The sequence below is a fragment of the Aspergillus campestris genome (assembly GCF_002847485.1).
Source record: "Aspergillus campestris IBT 28561 chromosome Unknown P168scaffold_2, whole genome shotgun sequence".
Taxonomy (NCBI): domain Eukaryota; kingdom Fungi; phylum Ascomycota; class Eurotiomycetes; order Eurotiales; family Aspergillaceae; genus Aspergillus; species Aspergillus campestris.
In genome coordinates this window covers 551,041-570,536 of record NW_020194337.1, presented here as the reverse complement: position 1 = coordinate 570,536, position 19,496 = coordinate 551,041, and the positions used below count along the sequence as shown (strand labels likewise).

At 51.6% G+C, this 19,496-nt stretch overlaps 6 protein-coding genes and 1 non-coding gene across 7 annotated transcripts; 3 read left to right on the top strand and 4 right to left on the bottom strand.

Annotated features, from left to right (window-relative positions):
• Nucleotides 1–476: 476 nt before the first annotated feature.
• Nucleotides 477–1,772, bottom strand: P168DRAFT_315613 (putative AMP-binding enzyme; the record flags this gene model as incomplete). The annotated part of the gene is made up of 1 exon (XM_024839922.1): nt 477–1,772. The coding sequence occupies one exon, from the start codon at nt 1,770–1,772 to the stop codon at nt 477–479; it is 1,296 nt and encodes a 431-aa protein (XP_024695683.1).
• A 494-nt stretch (nt 1,773–2,266) lies between these two features.
• P168DRAFT_338016 (alpha/beta hydrolase) lies at nt 2,267–3,366 on the top strand (the record flags this gene model as incomplete). Its single annotated transcript, XM_024841755.1, has 2 exons — nt 2,267–2,607; nt 2,682–3,366. 2 exons carry the CDS (start codon nt 2,267–2,269, stop codon nt 3,364–3,366), a joined length of 1,026 nt encoding a protein of 341 aa, XP_024695682.1.
• Nucleotides 3,367–5,325: 1,959 nt separating this feature from the next.
• P168DRAFT_315611 (uncharacterized protein) lies at nt 5,326–8,243 on the top strand (the record flags this gene model as incomplete). The annotated part of the gene is made up of 7 exons (XM_024839921.1): nt 5,326–5,566; nt 5,616–5,778; nt 5,850–6,092; nt 6,146–6,650; nt 6,712–7,197; nt 7,284–7,597; nt 8,144–8,243. The coding sequence occupies 7 exons, from the start codon at nt 5,326–5,328 to the stop codon at nt 8,241–8,243; spliced, it is 2,052 nt and encodes a 683-aa protein (XP_024695681.1).
• A 491-nt stretch (nt 8,244–8,734) lies between these two features.
• P168DRAFT_324538 (cycloheximide resistance protein) lies at nt 8,735–10,452 on the bottom strand (the record flags this gene model as incomplete). The annotated part of the gene is made up of 6 exons (XM_024840851.1): nt 10,379–10,452; nt 10,171–10,280; nt 9,507–10,112; nt 9,156–9,449; nt 8,975–9,047; nt 8,735–8,922 (listed from the first exon to the last, which is right to left on the bottom strand). Exons 1-6 carry the CDS (start codon nt 10,440–10,442, stop codon nt 8,735–8,737), a joined length of 1,335 nt encoding a protein of 444 aa, XP_024695680.1. The 5' UTR covers nt 10,443–10,452.
• Nucleotides 10,453–11,519: 1,067 nt separating this feature from the next.
• chsF (chitin synthase CHS3) lies at nt 11,520–15,852 on the bottom strand. The gene is made up of 3 exons (XM_024834108.1): nt 12,829–15,852; nt 11,960–12,765; nt 11,520–11,878 (listed from the first exon to the last, which is right to left on the bottom strand). Exons 1-3 carry the CDS (start codon nt 15,510–15,512, stop codon nt 11,796–11,798), a joined length of 3,573 nt encoding a protein of 1,190 aa, XP_024695679.1. The 5' UTR covers nt 15,513–15,852; the 3' UTR covers nt 11,520–11,795.
• A 1,183-nt stretch (nt 15,853–17,035) lies between these two features.
• Nucleotides 17,036–18,013, bottom strand: P168DRAFT_302082 (uncharacterized protein; the record flags this gene model as incomplete). The annotated part of the gene is made up of 5 exons (XM_024838618.1): nt 17,036–17,107; nt 17,151–17,158; nt 17,325–17,483; nt 17,550–17,561; nt 17,659–18,013. 5 exons carry the CDS (start codon nt 18,011–18,013, stop codon nt 17,036–17,038), a joined length of 606 nt encoding a protein of 201 aa, XP_024695678.1.
• A 602-nt stretch (nt 18,014–18,615) lies between these two features.
• Nucleotides 18,616–18,705, top strand: P168DRAFT_t46. Its single transcript has one exon. It is a non-coding gene; the product is annotated as a tRNA-Asp (tRNA).
• Nucleotides 18,706–19,496: the final 791 nt, after the last annotated feature.

The following is a 19,496-nucleotide window of genomic DNA, read 5'->3' as shown; positions in this document are numbered from 1 at the left end:
AAGCGCCGCCTGATTCGTAGCAAGTTGCATCCTTCTATTTACCACCTGGCCCAAATCTCAAAGAATTCCACCAGTTTAACCCCTGGTCCAAAGACAGTGTTGATTTGCTTCAATGAGTTAAGCCAGTCGATGTATGCGACTACCTCCATTGCATGGTTTCCGAGGGTGTCTGGGATCTTGTGGAGTGACTTGGATGTCTCAGTCAAGGCTGGAAGCCATCCTTGGTCTTTCGTCAATTATTTTCCCGCGGGCATCGGCATGTTTGTATGTTGTGTACTAAGCACGATTACTTACTGGTTTCATTCCACGCTCCGGGTCCATCCATGGGGCCTAATATCTGGGCCAGGCAGAGAATCGTTACTCTCAGTCCGGGTTCTCCCATTCTTGCTGCCCGGAACAAGATACCGCGAGATAGTTGTCTATAGCTGCGTTATGGTATATTAACCGCGGCGGGCAGACAGGCTGACTCCTTGCTTTCAAAGAAAAAGACTCAAAAGGATGTTGCTCAGTGCCAGCACGCGCAAGGAATCAAATGCACCAACGAAGATCTCATCATCATCATCATCTGTATATTCCCGATCCGATGATCCCAGACACGCACGCAGAGCCGCTCTTACCATCCCCTCGATACCGGCGAGACCAGTCGGAGCATCAACACCATCGGATTTACGAACCATATGCTCATCCTGGATCACCATTCTGAATGAGCGCTCCGTCGCTGGGTCTATGACACTGCCTGTGTCGGCACTCCACTCAATGTACTCCTGGTCTCTCGGTTCTTGCGTCAGGTAGTTGGGGGCGTTTAAGAACTCCGTACGGCCAATGCAGACTTGCAGGTTGGTGAGTTGTGCGGTTTGATCCCCGCAGGAGCGCGCCAGTGGCGCATCGCTGTAGGAAACGTAGTCAAGCGTGGACAGCGTCTCGAGGTCGTTTGGCATGTTACATATCTCTTCGATAACTGACGGTGTAAACGCCGCTGCCCTTGGCTTATTTTGCATGAATGCACTAATCAGGAGATCTGTCGAGGCTAGCTGCCTGGGGAGCAATATGGCCAAGGGGCCCTGGTGGCAGATGGAGTGGACTAGCACGGTAATTCTCATGATGTGGAAAAGGGGTAACATTGACACCGTCGGCTTTGGAGCGAATAGTTCGTCGTGCATGTTTAGGCGGCCGCTTGGAGCGGACATGGATGTGGTGGTGTTCATGGCTGCCAGTGCTCCGGTGTAGATCAAGATGGGCTTGGGAAGGCCGGTTGAGCCGCGAGGGTGTAGGATAAGTGCGATACCGTTCTCCCGAGGACGGCGAAAACTGTCGTACAATGCTGAGGAGGGTTCATGATGCAGAATATCGTCCAGCCATAGAATTTCAACGGGGTTAAGCTCTGCATGGGACATGGCTAGGGCTTGCATCTGTGCCGCAAATTGGGGAGTGTCAACGAATTCAGTGCACCGTGTCAAATCGAGGAAATGGACTTGCGCATCCTGGGGATTGTGCGGCGATGTAAGGTGGATCTTGCATCCCGTCTTCATTGCAAAGATAATGATGGGATATCGGACATAGCTGATTCCCATGTACGCCACTGTCTCGTTCTCTGCTGTAGGTCCATGTCGAGTTTCCATCCAGTGCAAAACGTAGTCAACTGCCCTGGCTAGTTGGGACCAGGTTATAGGGTTCCAGGCTAGAACACCTTTGTTTGATGCCCCGGCCCTCACCCACAGACCGTCTGACTGCTCAGCGGCCAGTTGGTTGACTACTTCGGTAAACGTCCTCATGATGGTGTTGCTTTTTAATGAAAGTGACTACGAGCAGGGAGGTTGCACATCGCGGATAAAATCGACCTTATAGCCTCCTCGAAAGTTCTTTCTACCTCCCCATGAGGCCGCCATCAGACGTCAATCTCATACTCTTCCAGGGTGTTGAACAGCTATCGGGTCGTCGGCCGACAGGTCAGCACAGTCCCGAGTGAGTGCTACAATATTTGCCAAATCTCACGGATTACAAACTGAATAGTCTTCCAACAATACCCCAGGTCAGCTCGCACATCACTGGTAGGCAGAACATGCGGTGCCCTAGCCGCTCGGGTGGATGCCCGACACTAGCGAACGCTATAATTTGGTGGATGTGACCCTGACAGGGGTGATTTGCAGTGAATTGGGGAGGACCTGGATTAGATAAGTAGATAACTAGCAGTCCAAAAGGATCATCTTCCCCGTATTCACGCCCCTCATTCAAGAACCTCATTATCAATCTCCCAGCTCTCTTCACGATGCCAATCACCAGCGATATCACCCTTGACGTCTCTAAGTTCCGCCCGGAGAACGCCACAGAGCCAACAAAGAAAGCCGCCGCACATCTGGAAATTGTTTTTAAGAGCTGGCCCCGATGGTGGGAGGTAGGCATCGAGAAATATCGTGAGATGCGGGAGCTCGGTAATTCGCCGCTGTCTAAGCCTGTCTATCTCCCGGGGGCTCTCGATGGCGTCCTTCCTTCACGCGACGCTGGCCGTGAGATCCCCATTCGCATCTACAAGCCTGATAACGGCCAGCCCAGTAAAGGCGTCTTCTTGCATTTTCATGGGGGCGGTATGGTGCTGGGAACGCACAAAGAGTGAGATTGCACCCACCCTTCTGGAGCCGGTGTGATTTCTCCTACGCAAATATTGATGCTCGTTTCTTGGACAGCTCCGATAGCATCCTCCGGGAATATGCCAACAAGTGCCAACTAACGGCCATCTCAGTGGGATACCGTCTAGCCCCAGACCACCCCTACCCGGCAGCGCCGAACGACGCCATCGATGCCGCCGAGTACATGGTAGACCACGCAGAGGAAGCATACGGCGCCCCTCTCCGCTTTCTAGGCGGGGAATCCGCCGGGGGCTATCTCAGCGCCCTATCAGGCCTACAACTAATGCGGTCACGGCCGTCTCACTACCTGTCGGGACTTATTCTGTCCTACGGCTCGTTTGATCTAGCTTTCGGGCTTCCCATGGTGACGGCTCTGGCTAAGCCTCTCTTTATAGATCCAGAAATCATGGAGCGCTTCATGGGCGCGTATGTGCCGGGCATGAGTACCGCCGAGCGCAGGAATCCTAGCGTGTCTCCGCTGTATGAGAATCTGCCGGCTCTGGTTGCGTCGTCTGCTAGATCGTTGCCCCCCGCGCTCTTCCTCTGCGGGACGGAGGATCCGTTGCTTGATGATACGATCTTGATGAGTGGCAAGTGGAGTATTGCTGGTGGCGAGGCTATAGTGAAGATCTACCCTGGTGCCATTCATGGGTTTACTCTGCTCCCGGGTCTGCCTGTGGCAGAGGAGGCTACTGCGGTGATTATGGAGTTCATGCAGGAGAAATTGAGCGGCTCGGCGTGATCAAGTACATTCCAGATATTTCTGGATAGAAGTATATATCAATCTGAGCAGTAGTACAATAATGGACCTTTTGGCTTCGCTTGCACCATCAGTAGTTACCTAAACATAATATACCTTTAACCCCTTGGTATCCTCATATCCCCAGTCCTGGGCTCCGAGTATGGCCCATATTTTACGAAAATCCGAAAGCGGGCCTAAACGCCCCCCGTGAGCACTTAAGCATTGTGCTATTGGCCGAGTCGTATTTGTGATCTGGCGGGGGGGACGCGCTGGGACCAAGTTCGGGGCATTATTCGTATCGATCTCATCCAACTGCATTCGGGTATATATGTTGGATTGAGGCTCCACCGGATTCCAGACGCCTCTGGTTAGGTATCAGGTCGGAGACAAAAAAACAGAAAGGGGTCCGTAGCGACTCCCGCAAATTGCGAATGACGTGGTTGGTACAGCTGAGTGAGACTGATACGGCCGCAATCTTCCAGCGACGTGCTGATCTGATAGGATGCTGTACCTCAATTCAGAAAAGCAACTGGTTATAACCTGATTGTGTGGCATTTGAGACAGAAACTCAGTTTAAGTAGAAATCTAGTTCTAGCTAGATACTCCTCCACCAGCCAAGTGGATGTGTACATGGAGAGTTGTTTTTAGTCCTCATTCACTAAACGAAACAGTGTAAGATAGGGTACGCCTGTCCACGTGCGGGTCAGAAACTCAAGTCTTGGCATAAGCGGCATAATCATCGCAGGCGTGTGAGGAAAGTTCAGGGACCGCAGCCAATCAGAGTATGAGAAGGCTCACCCCGTATGTATCCTTAAGCAGGAAGTTGCCAGTTGCCTGTGGTTGACGTCAGCTAGCGATACTAGCCCTAATCAGAAAGAGGCAGGATTGAAGCCTAAAAGCGCCATGATATCTTTTGTAGCCGAGTGGTAATTCTTACGATAGTTATGAGCCCGTTCAGCACTTCAATACATGCTTGATCCCCTAAAAGACCACAGAATCAAAATCAAATCCCAGGGTCCCAGTACAAGTAGACACGGAGTATAGTATTATCACATAATCGTAAAGAAATTTCTTGTAAAGCTGAGATAAGAGGTTGACTAATGTCGTCATATCTTTATGAAACCAAGATAGGAGACTCGTACATGTCAGATTAGAGCTATTAAAGATTCAGCGCTGGCCACGGTCTGATATGTGAAGATCTAGATATGACGGCTACAAGACCCAGAGGGATTTATTATCTTGTGGGTCCCAGTCATATCTGGACAGGCAAACATATCATCCGACATTTTCGATGCAGTTGTAAGAGGTTATAAGCCCGTTTCAAGAGGTCATAATATTGATTCTCCCTCGGAGTAGAGATCTGAATTCCTGTGGATTCGCCTAGTCAGTATCAGCTCATAGGGGACCAGATTTACTGCCAAGGCTAATTAGAGCAGTTCAAAATGGACTGGAGCTAGTATCAAATAGATAGAAAGACTGTGCCTGAGACTTCAAGTCTTCGGGCTTGAGGAGGACGTTGAAGATATCATTATATCCAGACTGGCAGAAATGTCGCCCTGCACATTTGGCGCAGTTGTAGGATATTACGCCGAAAATAAGATTACTTTTGAAGCACAACAATGTCATGATATCTTTTGTCGCCGGGTGGTAAGGTCAGACTGGATATGACTGATATCCCGACGGAAAATTTGGACATGATAGACTGCAATACCTGGGGTGATGTATTACACCGAGGAAATATTACTCATGAAGCCCAAAAGTGTCATGATGTGCTGGGGTTATCAGCAGTTCAAGCCTCCCTAAGTGCTGCTCAGCATTATGCTGTACTGGATGTTCTGATATCTTTTGTCGCCGAGTGTTAATTCCTGCAACACCACCTAACTGCACCACTTCAGCCAATGTACACACCTAAAATCATCGTGCATTCTTGCAACAAATGGCCGTTTTATCTACCTTCCAATGTATCCCTCATCCCTCTCGACCACCTCCCCCATTGAACCCGCCGTGCAGATATTCACAAACCCGTCTTATCTGAAACGCACCACCTGCGATCTCTGCCGAGAGCGCAAAGTACGTTGCGACAGGGGTAAACCCCAGTGCGGCCGGTGCAAGAGGATAGGCCAAACATGCACGTATCCGTCGGCCGGTGGGGAGGTGGCACGCATCAACTCGGAGCTCAGGAGTTTGCAATCACGCCTGCGTATATGTCCTGGCTACACTCTACTGGGGGCTCTACTAACTTCTCATAGGCCATGTAGAGTGCAAGTTGGAAAAGCAAGATATCTCTTTCCCGGTTGAATTCGTCGGGCCTGTTTTGAATTCCAGATTCAACGACAGCGCTCCCTACACGCCACAGCTTTCCAGCGACACTACGCTAGGAGATATCGTTATACCGTCTGATCTGGAATCGTGGTGCGAGTGTACCAACCTTTCTGATTTTGGATCTGGGGCAAACCGATACTGACATAGTTGACATGTGCTAGGAACCATGCCATGGACTTTGATTCCCTAGATGGGCTACTCGACCATGGTATCCCTACAGAAAGCAATCACCAGTGCGAACCTCTAGCCCCTGACGAGCTTCCATCCATTGCATCAGATCAGAATAACCCGGCAATATGGGCCGTAGAACGGCCTCATATAGACCAGTCAAATGTGCAGCAGAACGTGCATCCCGACCCGAGAAACGAGATGGTGGAGATATCACCAGCAACGATGGAACAACTGTATGTTTTTTCTTCCCCAGTTCACAATTGACATTGCTTTCTCACGATGTCAGCTTCCACAATTATCTCGACTTCGTTCACAGAAATGTGCCACTGATAGATACCACGGAATTCTTTCGTAACACCGCATATGCCACGCCACACCAGCATCAGGGATTGAAATATGCCGTCGCCATGGCGGGGGCGGGTTCACACAAAACAACATTACACCTAGAGCAACAGTGCTACGTTGCCGCAAGGTCCCATCTGGAAATGGCGGAGATGCACATGGGGGACTCTACTTTCTTGAACCTTGAGACAGTGCAGACATTGATCCTTATTGCACGCTACGAATTCACCCGGACCCATGCCACACGAGCCATACTGACCATGGCCCGACTCTTGCAGCTGGTTCGTCTGCTTGAACTCGATAACCTCGATCGTGGAGAACAACAGGGCGGTTCATCCCCACGTCCCGCAAAGATCGACGAGTCCCGAAATACGTTGTGGATGGCGTATGCCTTACATTGCCACTCGTCGACCATATTCCCGCGCTGCGAGCCTCTCGATGTAGAGACAGTATGCGCTACCTCAAGTCTCAAGCCTCCCCGTCAAACCTAGCCTAGCTGACGATACACAGATCCACACCGCACTACCCTGCGACTGGCAAGAGCGCAACGGGGATACCCCCCTAATCTTTCTCTCAAAAGCAGTCACACACCCTCAAAGCGACGCACTCTCCACGCTATCCATCTTCGTTCTCGCCATGCAGCTCGCCGCTTCCACCGAGAAACACCACCGCATGACCACAGCAAACGTGTCCGGCACAGGAGCCCCAGACTACAACTTCTGTCTCGCGCACGAACGCATAGAGAACACCATCAGCATGATCCTGTCCGCTCTATCCGGACGTTCGTTACAGACAGACCCCGACAAGGAACTGCGCGTGCTAGCGCTAGTCATCACCTTCGGCGCGCGCATAACCCTATACAAGGTCGCCATCGTAAACGCGCAAAAGGCGTCCTTCCTCGGCCCTGTGGTGGGAGAGAGCCAAAAGATAGGCGTCTTGGCTGCCAATGCTATGTGTGATGTGCTCCTGCAGGCGGAAGTGTTGGCTCCTGCTCATGTACGTATCTCGTACATTTCCACACACCAACTGATCTACTGTTGGTAAACTCGTTTTAAGTTGATACTGATAGTTTCGTTGTCTAGATCCCCATGTACCGCGCCACAAGCATGTTCATCATGCGTCCTCTATCTCTGGCAGCCGAGATCCAACTCTGTGTTCTGCAAAGTGCCGCGCAGGGCAGTGGGGTAGGCATCTATTATATGAACCGGGAGATCCGCCACTCGATGGAAGTGATATGTCGCGCCATGGAGGCCTTCCAGGAAGGGATGAGTCAGTATGATGATATCATCCGGGCGTGTCGGGAGTACTTGGATCGCACGCAGTTTGGGGACCGGTTTTCGACCGATTTTGGGAATAAAAGGAGGTCACTTAGGGCAGCGGCGGATGAGTGTTTTGAGTGAGGGTGGGAGGGTTGCTTATAGTTGCGTTTGGTAGAGGGATGTTTGTGGCTAGATTGAAGGGCCTGATTAAAGTTGGAATAGGTTTATATGATACGTGGAAATCCATTGTAATTCATTTAATTCTGGCTGTTGACTAGCGTTGACCAATCTCAAGAATACTGCCACCATATGTTATATAGATGAGCAAAGCATTCACCCATATCATTGGACTTCACTTCAACCCACGATCGACCCCCACGTGAGCTTGGTTGCCCTTGAAGACGCTCAATTGCACTACTCCATGAATGACCTGTTAGGGAATCTTCTCGAAAGAGAAAGACCACTCCAGTAAATACCACGGAATATAGTGTAGTTCATTCTTCCCGAAAATACGCCGACCCAGACCCTCCGCGACTCCACCCCAGGGCAAAGGACGATAACGAAAAGGACCAAGCTGAGCATGAGCAATACAAGCTCTACGACTACATATCGCTCAGCTTTCCCCCATGCTAAACTACCACAGCCCCTAACTATCGACGACGGCTCCGCTAACGAAGAACAAGGCTGTGCGCCGTCAGCTTTACAGTCATTATCCCGTTCCTACAAGCCCGCTCGCTCGGGGCATCGGCCGAAGACGCGGACGCTTATGATCAGATACGCTAGAGGACGGAGCATGGACATACTGTTACATGACGCGGGGTTTATGGAATGGAAGAGGTCATCAAATGCGCAGAAAAGTGTTAATGTCATATTGTGCAAATGTGGATATTCGTGCAGTCAATCTACGATTCGCTATGCAATGTAGTGTCGTCGTCTGAAGAGCACAGCCTAATTTGAATATCACCGTCGTAGGAGGGTGAGGTTGATGACTTTGGGAAATTGTTTCTCCTATTGCAACTGCTGGGTAAGGTCGATTGGGTGTATAGCGTTCATTCGTGATACCCAGTGGAGAGTCGGGGTATACACAAGGCCAAGCATAAACCGTCTCCTACTTGATTTTCTACTCAATCATCCACTCAATATTCCACTCGGGTATCTTGATTGACTCCCCACAATCTATATAATAATTCCAAATAAGAAACTGTAAACCAAAACCATCCATCATATTTTCCAATACATAACTATTCCTCCAAGAAAATCCAAGCCCAACAACCTCAATAAGACTCCGCAAACCGACTCCTCGCCCGCAGACTAGGTCCAAAACGCCACAAAGCCACGACACCCAGGAAACAGCCCGCTGTCAAGCCGCCTAGCACACTGCACCCCCGTCCAATCCCGAGATGCTGGAACAGAGGCTGCGAGAAGTGGATGGCTGTGGAGGCTAGGATGCTGCGGAAGAAGGCTGTACTCGATTAGCTGGTGCTTGTTGGCTTGTGCGGATGGATGATACTTACTGTTTGCTGCGAATAGACTGGCTGCGTAGCGGGGATAGCTGGTGGGGAGGTAGATGAATATGACGCTTGCGAGCTTTGTGAGCCTGTTAGTTTTGTTTTCACGGTGGATGGGTGTGGAAAGGAAAGGGGAAGGAGGGAGGGAGGGATAGCATACGACAAAAACACAAGATGAAAAAAGCACAATTCCGATAGTCGGCGCAATCCAGTGGATATCCGGCCGGGACGTCCACGCAAAGATGAATAACCCGGCTGGGGCTAGAGCAGCGGTGAAGACACCCGGTAGCAGGCGATGTTCGGGCATTCCGATCCCCACTCTCATGGTGTAGGGCTCGTAGACGAGCCATACGAGGAGGAGATAGGCGGATGCGCCGATTATGCAAGCTATGATGAGGCAGAGGAAGACGACGCCCATCATGCCCATGGAGAATCCGTGCATGTTGACGTATACCAGGGGGAAGGATTCGAAGAATGAGTACTATGGGTGGTTTGGGTTAGTGGGGGATGAAGTTGGGTGCTGGGGGTAATGACGTACGTAGATTCCGTAGATGAGAGCCGTGTACACGTTGATAAAGGCGATGGATGGGTCTTGGATCGTCACGCGGAAAGGCGTCGTGAGGTAGCGGGCTAGAATATGCATGATGTGGATCCCCTCCTGCTTGATCTCGGACTGGGAGCGTAGCTTCAAATTACCGGTGAGCATTCGCAGACGGCGAGCCCGGAGGAGGAGGATGGTCTCTGGGTTAGTCTCGGGGAGACAGAAGAACAGCAGCACGAAGGTAGCGCCGCTCAGTATCAGCAGCTCGTACATGGACCATCTCCAGGTGCTATTTGTCACGGAGAAGCCCGAGAGCAGAGGACCGAGGGCTGGGCCCCCGTAGGCGGCGCAGGTCCAGAAAGTTAGTGCGTATGGGATTTTGAGAAAACCGAAGATGTCGGCGGCTGATGCCCCGCCGGTTGCGAGAACGGGGCCACCGAGAAAACCTTGGAGGAATCGCAGGACGACTAGACCGGGGTAGTTTGATACGCGACTTGCGGCTACTGTCATTAGGATGAAGAGGAAGAAGGATGTCATGTAGGGGATGTTGCGGCCCACTCGAGGGACTTCGGATAGAGGGCTGAAGAACAGGGGACCGATTCCCTGGCTATAGTCAGTACGGCGAAAGAAAGGAATTCGTATACTATGGGAAATGACTGACATATCCAAGCACAAACATCGACATTACCAGAGTAGACGCCTGCGAAGAGATACCAAATATCTCGACAAACGTAGGTTGCGCCGGGCTGATGATAGCCGACCCGCTGTATACTGGAGATGGTCAACTCGTTACAACAGCCACTACAGCAGAATGCTAAACCGACATCCCCCAAAAAATCACAGCAGCAAGGGTCGAGATAGAGACAAACCAGCAAAAGTCAAAAGACAAATCTGAAAAAACACAAACGTCTTCCTCCCCGTCGACCAATTCATCGGATTCTCCGGATCATCCTCCCCATTCCACCCCACCAAACACTTATCGAACTCGCCGAACTCCGCCGGCGTGTACAGCGACAGCACCCCGTTCTGTATATACGCTACTCTGGGCGCACTGCATGGGTTCACGCCGTCTTGGCGCGTCACCCATGACCAGAGCTGTTTGGCGGGGGTGTGATAGCGCACGGTGGACATGATTGGGTAGGCTGTCCGCACTGGTTGAGTAACAAAGCGGATGAATATTTTCGGGAGCCATTAAGATGAATGGGGGTGGGATTATGGGGTTTTACTTTTTAATATGATATATGGGAAGTAAGTATAAATTGTAAATGGTGGTGGTGGGCCTGTCGGCCGCGTTTCCGAGGGTTCCTTCTTTGCTGATATTACTGCATGTCGGCCGAGGCCCCGAGACTGGTAGCCCTAAATATGCTCCTTGGAACGGAACGTATCCTCGCTGATGATAGTAGTCATGGGGTTATATCTCCCCGACAGTCTGCACCTGCTTGACTGAGAAAGATTCTCTTACCTTCGATCTCACTCAGCCGAGCAGCAGACAAATTCATCAACAATGATCGCATCCTAGTGACGTAGTTTGGGGTCCTCCCGAAGGACGTAAGCTTGCTCCAGGCAATTCCCATCTTAGTAGATTGTATCAGACTCCCTTGCTTGAACTTGTGAAAGGGTCCAGTGCCCAATGTAATGTCTACTGCAAGATGAGGAATGTGGGATCCCTGTCTGATGTCAGGTTGGCCGGGGGGGGGGGGGCGCAAATGTTCAACCTAAGGTAGGAGGCTGAGCGCACGAGCGGCCGAGCGGCCGATCAAGGTATGTATGCAAGTTAGTAAGTAAGATTAGGGTAAGCATGACTTTCTGTAAGGGGTGAATGAGGAGGCGCTGTGGAGTAAGGCTTGGATTGAGAGTATGGAGTCGCTGGCGTCAATTTTATGTAGTTTATGAAGCGTGACCAGTGACTGGTATATAAATATATAGTTAGCTGATTAAGTAGTTAGGTACGATTTTATGGTCTGCGTTCATAATCTCTGTTTTTTATTGATTCAGTTAGATTCACTCTGCCTGATTATTTTCCTTCTGTTCTTCTATTTTCTTCTTTGACTGTCTCCGTCCATTAATATCCCTCTTCCCATCAATCCTCGCTCAAATATGAACCACATCGCTGATCACCCCATATATCAACATCGATCCGATCATACAGACAGTAATACCATATCATATCAATCATATCAGAATCAAATACAATATAAATCATAATAATAAAATAAGTAAAATAGAATATACAGCTTTCTCATCACACATATCTCCCGATCTTCCATCTATCTAGCTTCCATTACATCAATAATCCGAATATGGTTCGTGCGGGAATCCATATCCGCTTGTTTGGGGAGCCCAGCTGGGTTGCATGCGGAGGCGGCGGTCTATTTCAATACACATGTTAGCTTTACAATTTTCCTCTCTATGATAGAAAGAACGACCGTGATAAGGAAAAAAGGAAATACCTTTCTCAAAATCCCTCCATCTCTTCATCGTAATCTTACTACTATCGAACTCGCCCTCACCCGCCTCATGGCCCTTATCCTTAGCGCCGGCCGTCTTGCGCGTGTCGCCCCAGCTGAAGTCGTCGAACTTCCAGAACGAGTACATCGGAAGGACGAAGTTCCAGATGGGTAGGGAGATGAGGTAGATGAGCATCCACAACACGTAGACGAGACGGTGCGCGGTCACGATGATAAGCACGCCCGGCAGGCCGAGGATCAGCGCCAGCAGGACAAGAGGAATGACCTGGACGGGCTTCTTGACGATGGACGAGACGACGACGTAGACGGTGAATGCGATGGCGGCCGGCAGGACGAGCGTTCCGACCAGCTCGATGAAGATCACGAACTGCATGCTGAAGCAGAAGGTACCGCAGAGGTCGCGCACGAGCACGAGCTCCATTAGATTGTGCACTGTACTGTTGATCCAGCGGCGGCGCTGGGAGAGTAGGACGAGGAATTTGTCGGGGACTTGCGTCTTGCAGACGGCTTGGGGGACGAAGATCTGCTTGCGCTTGGGGAAGGTCCGTAGCATTAGTGTAGAGAGGTAGCGATCTTCGCCGAGGAGGAGCAGGTTCTTCTTGTGGAGTGTGTCGACGACGTTCTCCGAGTAGTGCTCTACTACGTCTGGGTTTGCGAGGATCGGGACCCAGTAGTTTTGGCCGCCTTTGGGCGCTTTGATTCGGTACATGGAGAAACACCCGGGTAAGCAGGTGACACCGCCGAAGACAGATTCGAACGATTTCGACTGGTGGTGGGAGATGAAGTATCTACTATGGTTAGCATGGCTAATCCCTTCATGAAGAAAAGAAAAGGAAAGAAGAATAACATACTCGAACACTTGGATCATCGTCACCCAGCTATCCGTCTTGTTGGCAATCTTGGTCTCTCCGCAGAGACCCATGACTTCGGGATCCTTCACCATGGCCGAGATCATATGCGTCAGACTGTCGGGGAACACTTTCGTATCAGCATCCACCATGAGCACCACCTCATAAAAGTCCGGGGAAATTCCAGTCACATTCCACAGCCCCGTGAAAATGTCGAACTCGAGTTCCGTCATGCGCTCGTCGAACATCACTTTCTGCAGGAAGGACATCAGGATGATCTGGCTGTCGCGCTTGCCGCGGTTGCCCGGCTTCGACTGTTCGCGTTCCGGGGGCGTGCCGCACTTGACGATGATCATCATAGGCACACGCTGCTGCTTCTCGGGCGGGATGACCGAGGTCTCGCCGTAGTCGTAGAAGCCCGCGTACACCTTGGCCATGTTGTGTCGCTTGGCGCCCGTGGCGACCGCCACGTAAGAGTACGGCTGCACCTGGTCCGGGGCTACGAGGTGGTCCCGCATCATGCGGATGACGATCTCGGGTGTGGAGAACTCTTCGCCCTTGCCCTTGATGATGCCGTCGCAGATGACGACGATGGTCTTGTGGCTGTTGGGGTAGTCCGTCATAGCCACCGAGTCGAGCGTCGACCGGATGCCGTCCTCTCCCTCCGAGTAGCAGGTAACCAGGCACAGTGCATGCGCGAGGGGGTATCCGTAGGGCTGCCACTCGGGCGGCGGCTGCGGTACTACCAGCTCGTGGACCTCCCCGGCCGAGCCCGAGCCATCAGGATCGCTCGGGTGGTGCGGCGGCCCCAGGCTGGTGCGGCTGCCGGCTGGGTTCGGGCTCAGTGTGCCGCCGCTACCGGTGTGGCTCTGCTTGTAGATGGAGGTCGATCCGGTGGGCGCCAGGCGGGCGGTGGAGTTCTGACTCGCCATGGTGACGTACTGGGGTCGCTGCTTGCCGCCGTTGCCGACGGTGTAGGGGCTGGAGAAGCGGGAGGTCGTGGGCAGGAAGCTGGCGCGTTTGTTGGAGAGCGCCGGGTCGGTCATGCGCGGCCCCGGCCGGTAGATGTCGTTGGACCAGTCCTCGATCTGCTGCTGACGCGATTTGGAGTCGGGCCCCATGCTCGTCCGCTGGGCGGCGAAGCGCGGCGCGAGGAACCACTGGAACAGGAGCGCAAAACCGAACTTGACGACGACGATGGAGAGGATGAAGACAAGGGAGATGTAGAGGACGACCTTGGAGGCGATGCAGCCGACGGTGTCGGTGTCGATTGTGCCCACTTTGAGGATCTGGGACAGGCACTTGCCCAGCTTCTTTTCGGCGCCAGTCTGCAGGTAGTACGTGAGGTCGACGCCACGCACGGCGGGGTTCTCGCGGATCTCGTCGAACTTGGCGGGGTAGCTAACCTGCGACGGGTCGAGCCAGCGCAGGAGGTCGAGGTCCAGCACGTTGCCCGAGTAGATGGCCAGATTCCGGCTCTTGTTCCGGGTGTCTTCCCACGTGAAGTAAACATCGCCGGAGCTAGACAGGCCGTAGAAGCTGCGGCGCGCGTCGCCAGAGGTGTGGCAGGCCCAGCCGTTGTAGTGCTCGGAGGCGGTGCGATTGGGCGAGGTCGAGCCATCCTGGTTGAAGGGGGTGCAGGGGAAGTACCAGGCGAGGTCCCCGGCGCTGTTGGTGGGGATGTCCGAGTCCTCGGCGCGGGTGATGAGGCCCTTGCAGGCGCCGTTGACTTGCTGGAAGAAGAAGCTGCCGTCCTGACCGCCGTACTTGTGGGGGAGGTCGTAGAGAACATTGGTGCCCTTCGGGATGCCGGCGGCGGCGTCGTGAGTGGACTTGGAGAGGTCGTAGGCCTGGCCGTGGAAGATCATGTAGCCGCTGGAGACCTGGTTGATCTTCAGGCGGATTGGGGGCGTGCCGCAGACGGCGGCAGTGAAGCCGAAGGTGAGGAAGCCAACGAAGGCGGCGATCATAAGGATGATGCTGATGAGACCGATCTTCTCCCGCCAAGCGCTGCGCTGGGCCTTCTGGGGCATGCCGAAGCAGCGGAGGATGAAATCGGGAGCCCAGAAGGTGAGGACGGCGCAGTAGGTGGTCCAGAGACTGGGCGGGCGCACCTGTTCCATGGTCCGCTGACGCCGGCGCTCCTCGGCGGAGAGCTTCTTGGCGATGCGACGCGAGCCCCGTTTCTTCTTGGAGTGACGCCGACTGGGGGCGCGCTCCATGGGCTTGTTGACGTTGCCATGGGCGCCATACAGGGCGTCGCGCTCCCCGGCGGCTTTGTCCTCGAGACTGCGGGAGCTGTTGGTCTCCAGCTCGGGGTCCTCGACTGCGGGCATGTTCCCGGTGGCGGAAGGATAGGTGGGCATATGCTGGGAGCGTTGGCGGTAGTGGTAGTTGGGGTGGTCCGGGTCGATGCGATTGCGCTCGGGTTTGACCATACTGCGCTTGCGCCGCAGGTCGGCGGCCGCATCCATGCGCTCCTCATCCGTGTCTCGTTTTCGGTGGCCGCTGTGCGAACGATGATGGCGGTGGTGGTGATGGCGATGGCGATGGGTCGTCGGGCTCGCGAGGGACTCGTCCTGGGAGGGTTGGGATTCCCGACGCCGTCTGCGGGATGGTTCGCGAAACGCGGAATGTGTCTCTTCGCGGCGGGGGGACACCTTACCCGGCCGTTGGGGCAGCGACATGGTCGCGATGCGATCTGACTGTCTGTTCGGACGAGCTGTGGGGGGGAGGGGGCGGAGGGTGAGAGATCCGTCCGGTCAGGGCGATCGTAGCATCCAGAGTCGTTCGGGATTCGTGCGATGCATGCGACGTCAAGGTGGATCGCTCAGGTCGACCGCTGGTCGCCGTCCGATGCGACAGCGATCGAGGATGGCAGACCCAGGGCGATCGAATGGAAGATGGAGACGACGGCGATCTCGAAGCGGATGAGAGATAGGGTTTTGATGGTGGATATGTGGTGGTTCACAGAGCGAGTGAAGAGAAGAAAAAAAAGATAAAATTAGAATAAAATAAAATAAAAACAGGTAAAGTCAAAACGAATAAAATAAAAGCAAAAAAAATAGGAAGAAGGAGAAGCAGGAGAAGGAGGATGGCGATGGAGATCAGGCGAGACCCGAGCCGAGGAGGAGTCTAGTCAAGAGAGGAATGGTTTGAATCTAGCCAGAGGACCGAAACAGAGGACCGAAACAGAGGGTGACAGGATACAAACAAATGTAAATAATAGTAAATACAGCGCTACGGGATGCTAAAGCAGTCTAGTCCCGACGGAGGGTTGGACAGGGAAGAACCCACCAGTCAGGATGTGTGTGTGGAGGAAGGTTTCATGCCGGGAAGATAGGAGAGAAACAAGTGCATTTGAAAGAAGAAAGAAGAAAGAAGAAAGACAGAAAGGAAAAGTGGGGGATGAAAGTACTTGACTAGTAACTAGGTAGAGAGAGAGAGATAAACAGACAGGCAACAGATGAGACAGGAGGATCACGGGATGGACTGATGAAATGATCTTAGATGCTTTTATTAGGATGCATAGATTGGGATAAATCAAGAGAAATTGTACCTACATGACAGTACTGTAGGTACAGACCAAGACTAGGGTCACAAGTATACAAACACTTAACGTCGCCTGGGGCAATCACTCCATTGATGGTCAGTGTGAGGGGAGGTCGATGTTTACCCTAGCCAAGAATGGTTAGACTGCCTCTATTTGATTGGTTGGAACATCCACTGTCTCAGGTCCCCTCTTTCCCTTTCACTGCACCTCTGTCACTCTGATCTTTCACTGAACTCTCACTTGGAACCTGAGTGGGCATAGCTTTAGTGAAGGGAAACTGAGCTAACCATACTGGTTACTGTAGATTGTATCATACTATGTTTGGACCTACTCAGAGACTACCTAAAAAAGAGAAAATGATAATTAGGTATATCATGTCTACAATATAGATTGATAAGGTAGTTGTCATGCACCTCAGTCCTCAGACCTATCTGCCTGAGGCTACCATGTAGAACAGACTGTGAACCGAAGGGGGATATCGAGATCGCTGCCGCCCAGGTCCCGCCTCCGCGTATTAGCGAGAATTTTCTGGCTCCTGTTAATGATGTGTGTAAGGATTTTTTTATCATGGGAATCTAACTAATGTTCTCCAGACAACCAACAAAAGATGCCAAGAATGGACGATGGAGTATATCCGACACCTGGTGCGCAAAGGCCTTATAGATGCAAGCGCGGTGGAGATCGTCCAGTCCAACCGAGACCCACCAGGCCATGGGATTGGTTTGCAACCTGCAGGGAGACATCAACCTGGGTTGTGTCAAGGTATACTTACTTTTTTAACTTTACCATTATTATTGCAGCCTACTGAGCTAGCTATTAATACCATTATGAGTACTACGTTTGAACGGCCCCAATAGCCGTAGTATATTCATTAAAGACATCGAATTCTTGCGTCCGCGGTTCTAGAAACCGATCCACCCAATCCCTCCACCACTCGCTCTCATACCAGCACGTATAAAGCGGTCTTTATATATTTTAGATAGAGGAAGCCGGGCCTGCGGTATATTGGAAAACCAGTCGTTGAATTCTGCTATGCTGTCGAAGGGGCCGGCTTCCGGCAATAAATGGGAGACATAGTCTAGAAGTCGCTGCTGATCAAACGAACCTAGAGAAGTCCTGTTAAATCATCCTACAACGAACAATATAGGTCTCGGCTAACTCTTGGACGTACCAATGTACTGGTCTGAAGTGTCTTGTTCAAGCTGGCGTAAATTGTCAATGATTTGACATAGCTGAAATAAGTGCACGTTTACTTAGGTCACTCCGCCCATCCCACGCACCCAGCAACATCTGCCCTTGTATCCGCTCCATGTAGATAAACACGTAGTTGCCGCAATCAACGCGCCATCCAAACACCTCCGGAACGGGGACCCTCCCCTGGAAGGTCTGCTGAATGAACCGCAGACACTGCGCCTCTGCGACCTTGAAGCAAGGACCGAAATTGACGAACAAGTCAAGATGGTCGAATACGAGAAACCGGGGCTGAGGACCTCTAGGCGCGTCGTGAGATCGAGCCCTTACTTCTACTAGGGTGGGGAGGTGTCGGTTGGGAAGGCCGAAAAAAGAGGAGCCTGGATAGTCTTTCTCTCGTTGGTCTACGGGATGTGGACGTATTGTGGCTCTTGAGTAGGACATTGTGGAGTGGGTTGTGGTGTGTTACTGGACGGTGGATGTTGTTTGAGGAATTGGTTTTATGCAAGTGCTTGAATTGCCTGGGCCTCTTTGATGATGGTGTTGGGTTGTGGAATGTAGCAGTACTGCTGTAATTTTGATCCGGGAAGGATTGAGAAGATCCATTGATCCCATTTCTGTAGATACATGCTGACTCGGATTGATTATAGACTCTAGATCTTGAACTGATGAAGATATTAATTTATAGAATGTACAGTGTTGGAATAGATGAACAGATTGATCAATACATTTTGATAAGATAAGGCACAGAATGGGGGAGGGACTACAGGCATCATAGAATAAACCCCGGCTAAGAACACTACTAAAACAGCCCAATACGATTAATATAGAAGAAAAAAACTCTGCAGGTCAGGTGGTGCATAACTGCAATACACCAAGATGGAAATAGATTGAGGGCGGGCGCCGTGTCTCGTCCGGCCGTCATTTCGCCGGGCTCGAGACCCGCCACGATGGAGTTCGGAAGAAAGGGGAATTTCCTGCATATTCGGTATGATATGGTGTGATCCGTTTGATAGAGTCAAATAAGAAAACACCCCAACATCAATTCCTCGATGGTCTAACGGTCATGATTTCCGCTTGTCATGGCTTCGTCCTTACAAGCGCGGGAGACCTGGGTTCGACTCCCAGTCGGGGAGATTCTTTTTTATATTTTTACTTTCTGTACTGAGTTTACTTTCCATACTAAAGCAGTATCATGAACCATGGTTGATAGCTCGTGGGTCAACCCGACCGTGGCGGCCCTACGAACCACAACCCAATCTGACCATCCTTCCGGCACGGTTCTCCTGATCGTGTTATGAGGCTGAGAGATCCGCGATCGTATTTAACTTTATTGATATTTGTATGTATTCGTTGGACATACTCCGTATAACTGTATGATAAATCGTATCTTATAGAGACGGAAATATTTGGTCAGGTTCGGTCCGAGTTGCCTGATCAGACAAGGTGAGACATCGGGTGGACAGCCTACCGGATTAGGAGGGAGGCAGATACTTTGGTTCAAGTCCCTCTCGTTAGTTCGTGATTCTTGAGACATTCCGAAGTGGCTGTGGTGTATTTTTCTTACTACCTGAGGGGAGTCTGGTCAGCTCGTGTTGGACAACACATTCATCCCAGGCGTCTGACGCCCGGGACATGGGTCCACCCGGATCTGGGGATCAGGCATGAGGGTTCCTTGACTCCATGTCGTTCCAGGATGCTATAATTATCCTGGGAGAGGATTCGTTCCGCTCGGTTGATTCTATCCTTTATTCGTTGTTATAGAATTGTGTACCTAATATTGATCCTGGATGATCGGGACTAGGGACAGATCTATTATCACTAAGATAACAAGATAAATCAGATAAATCAAACAAAAGAGAAATAAGAATCAACTGATCTGCAGGCATTGACAGAATACAAATACAAATACAACCAAAAGAACGCG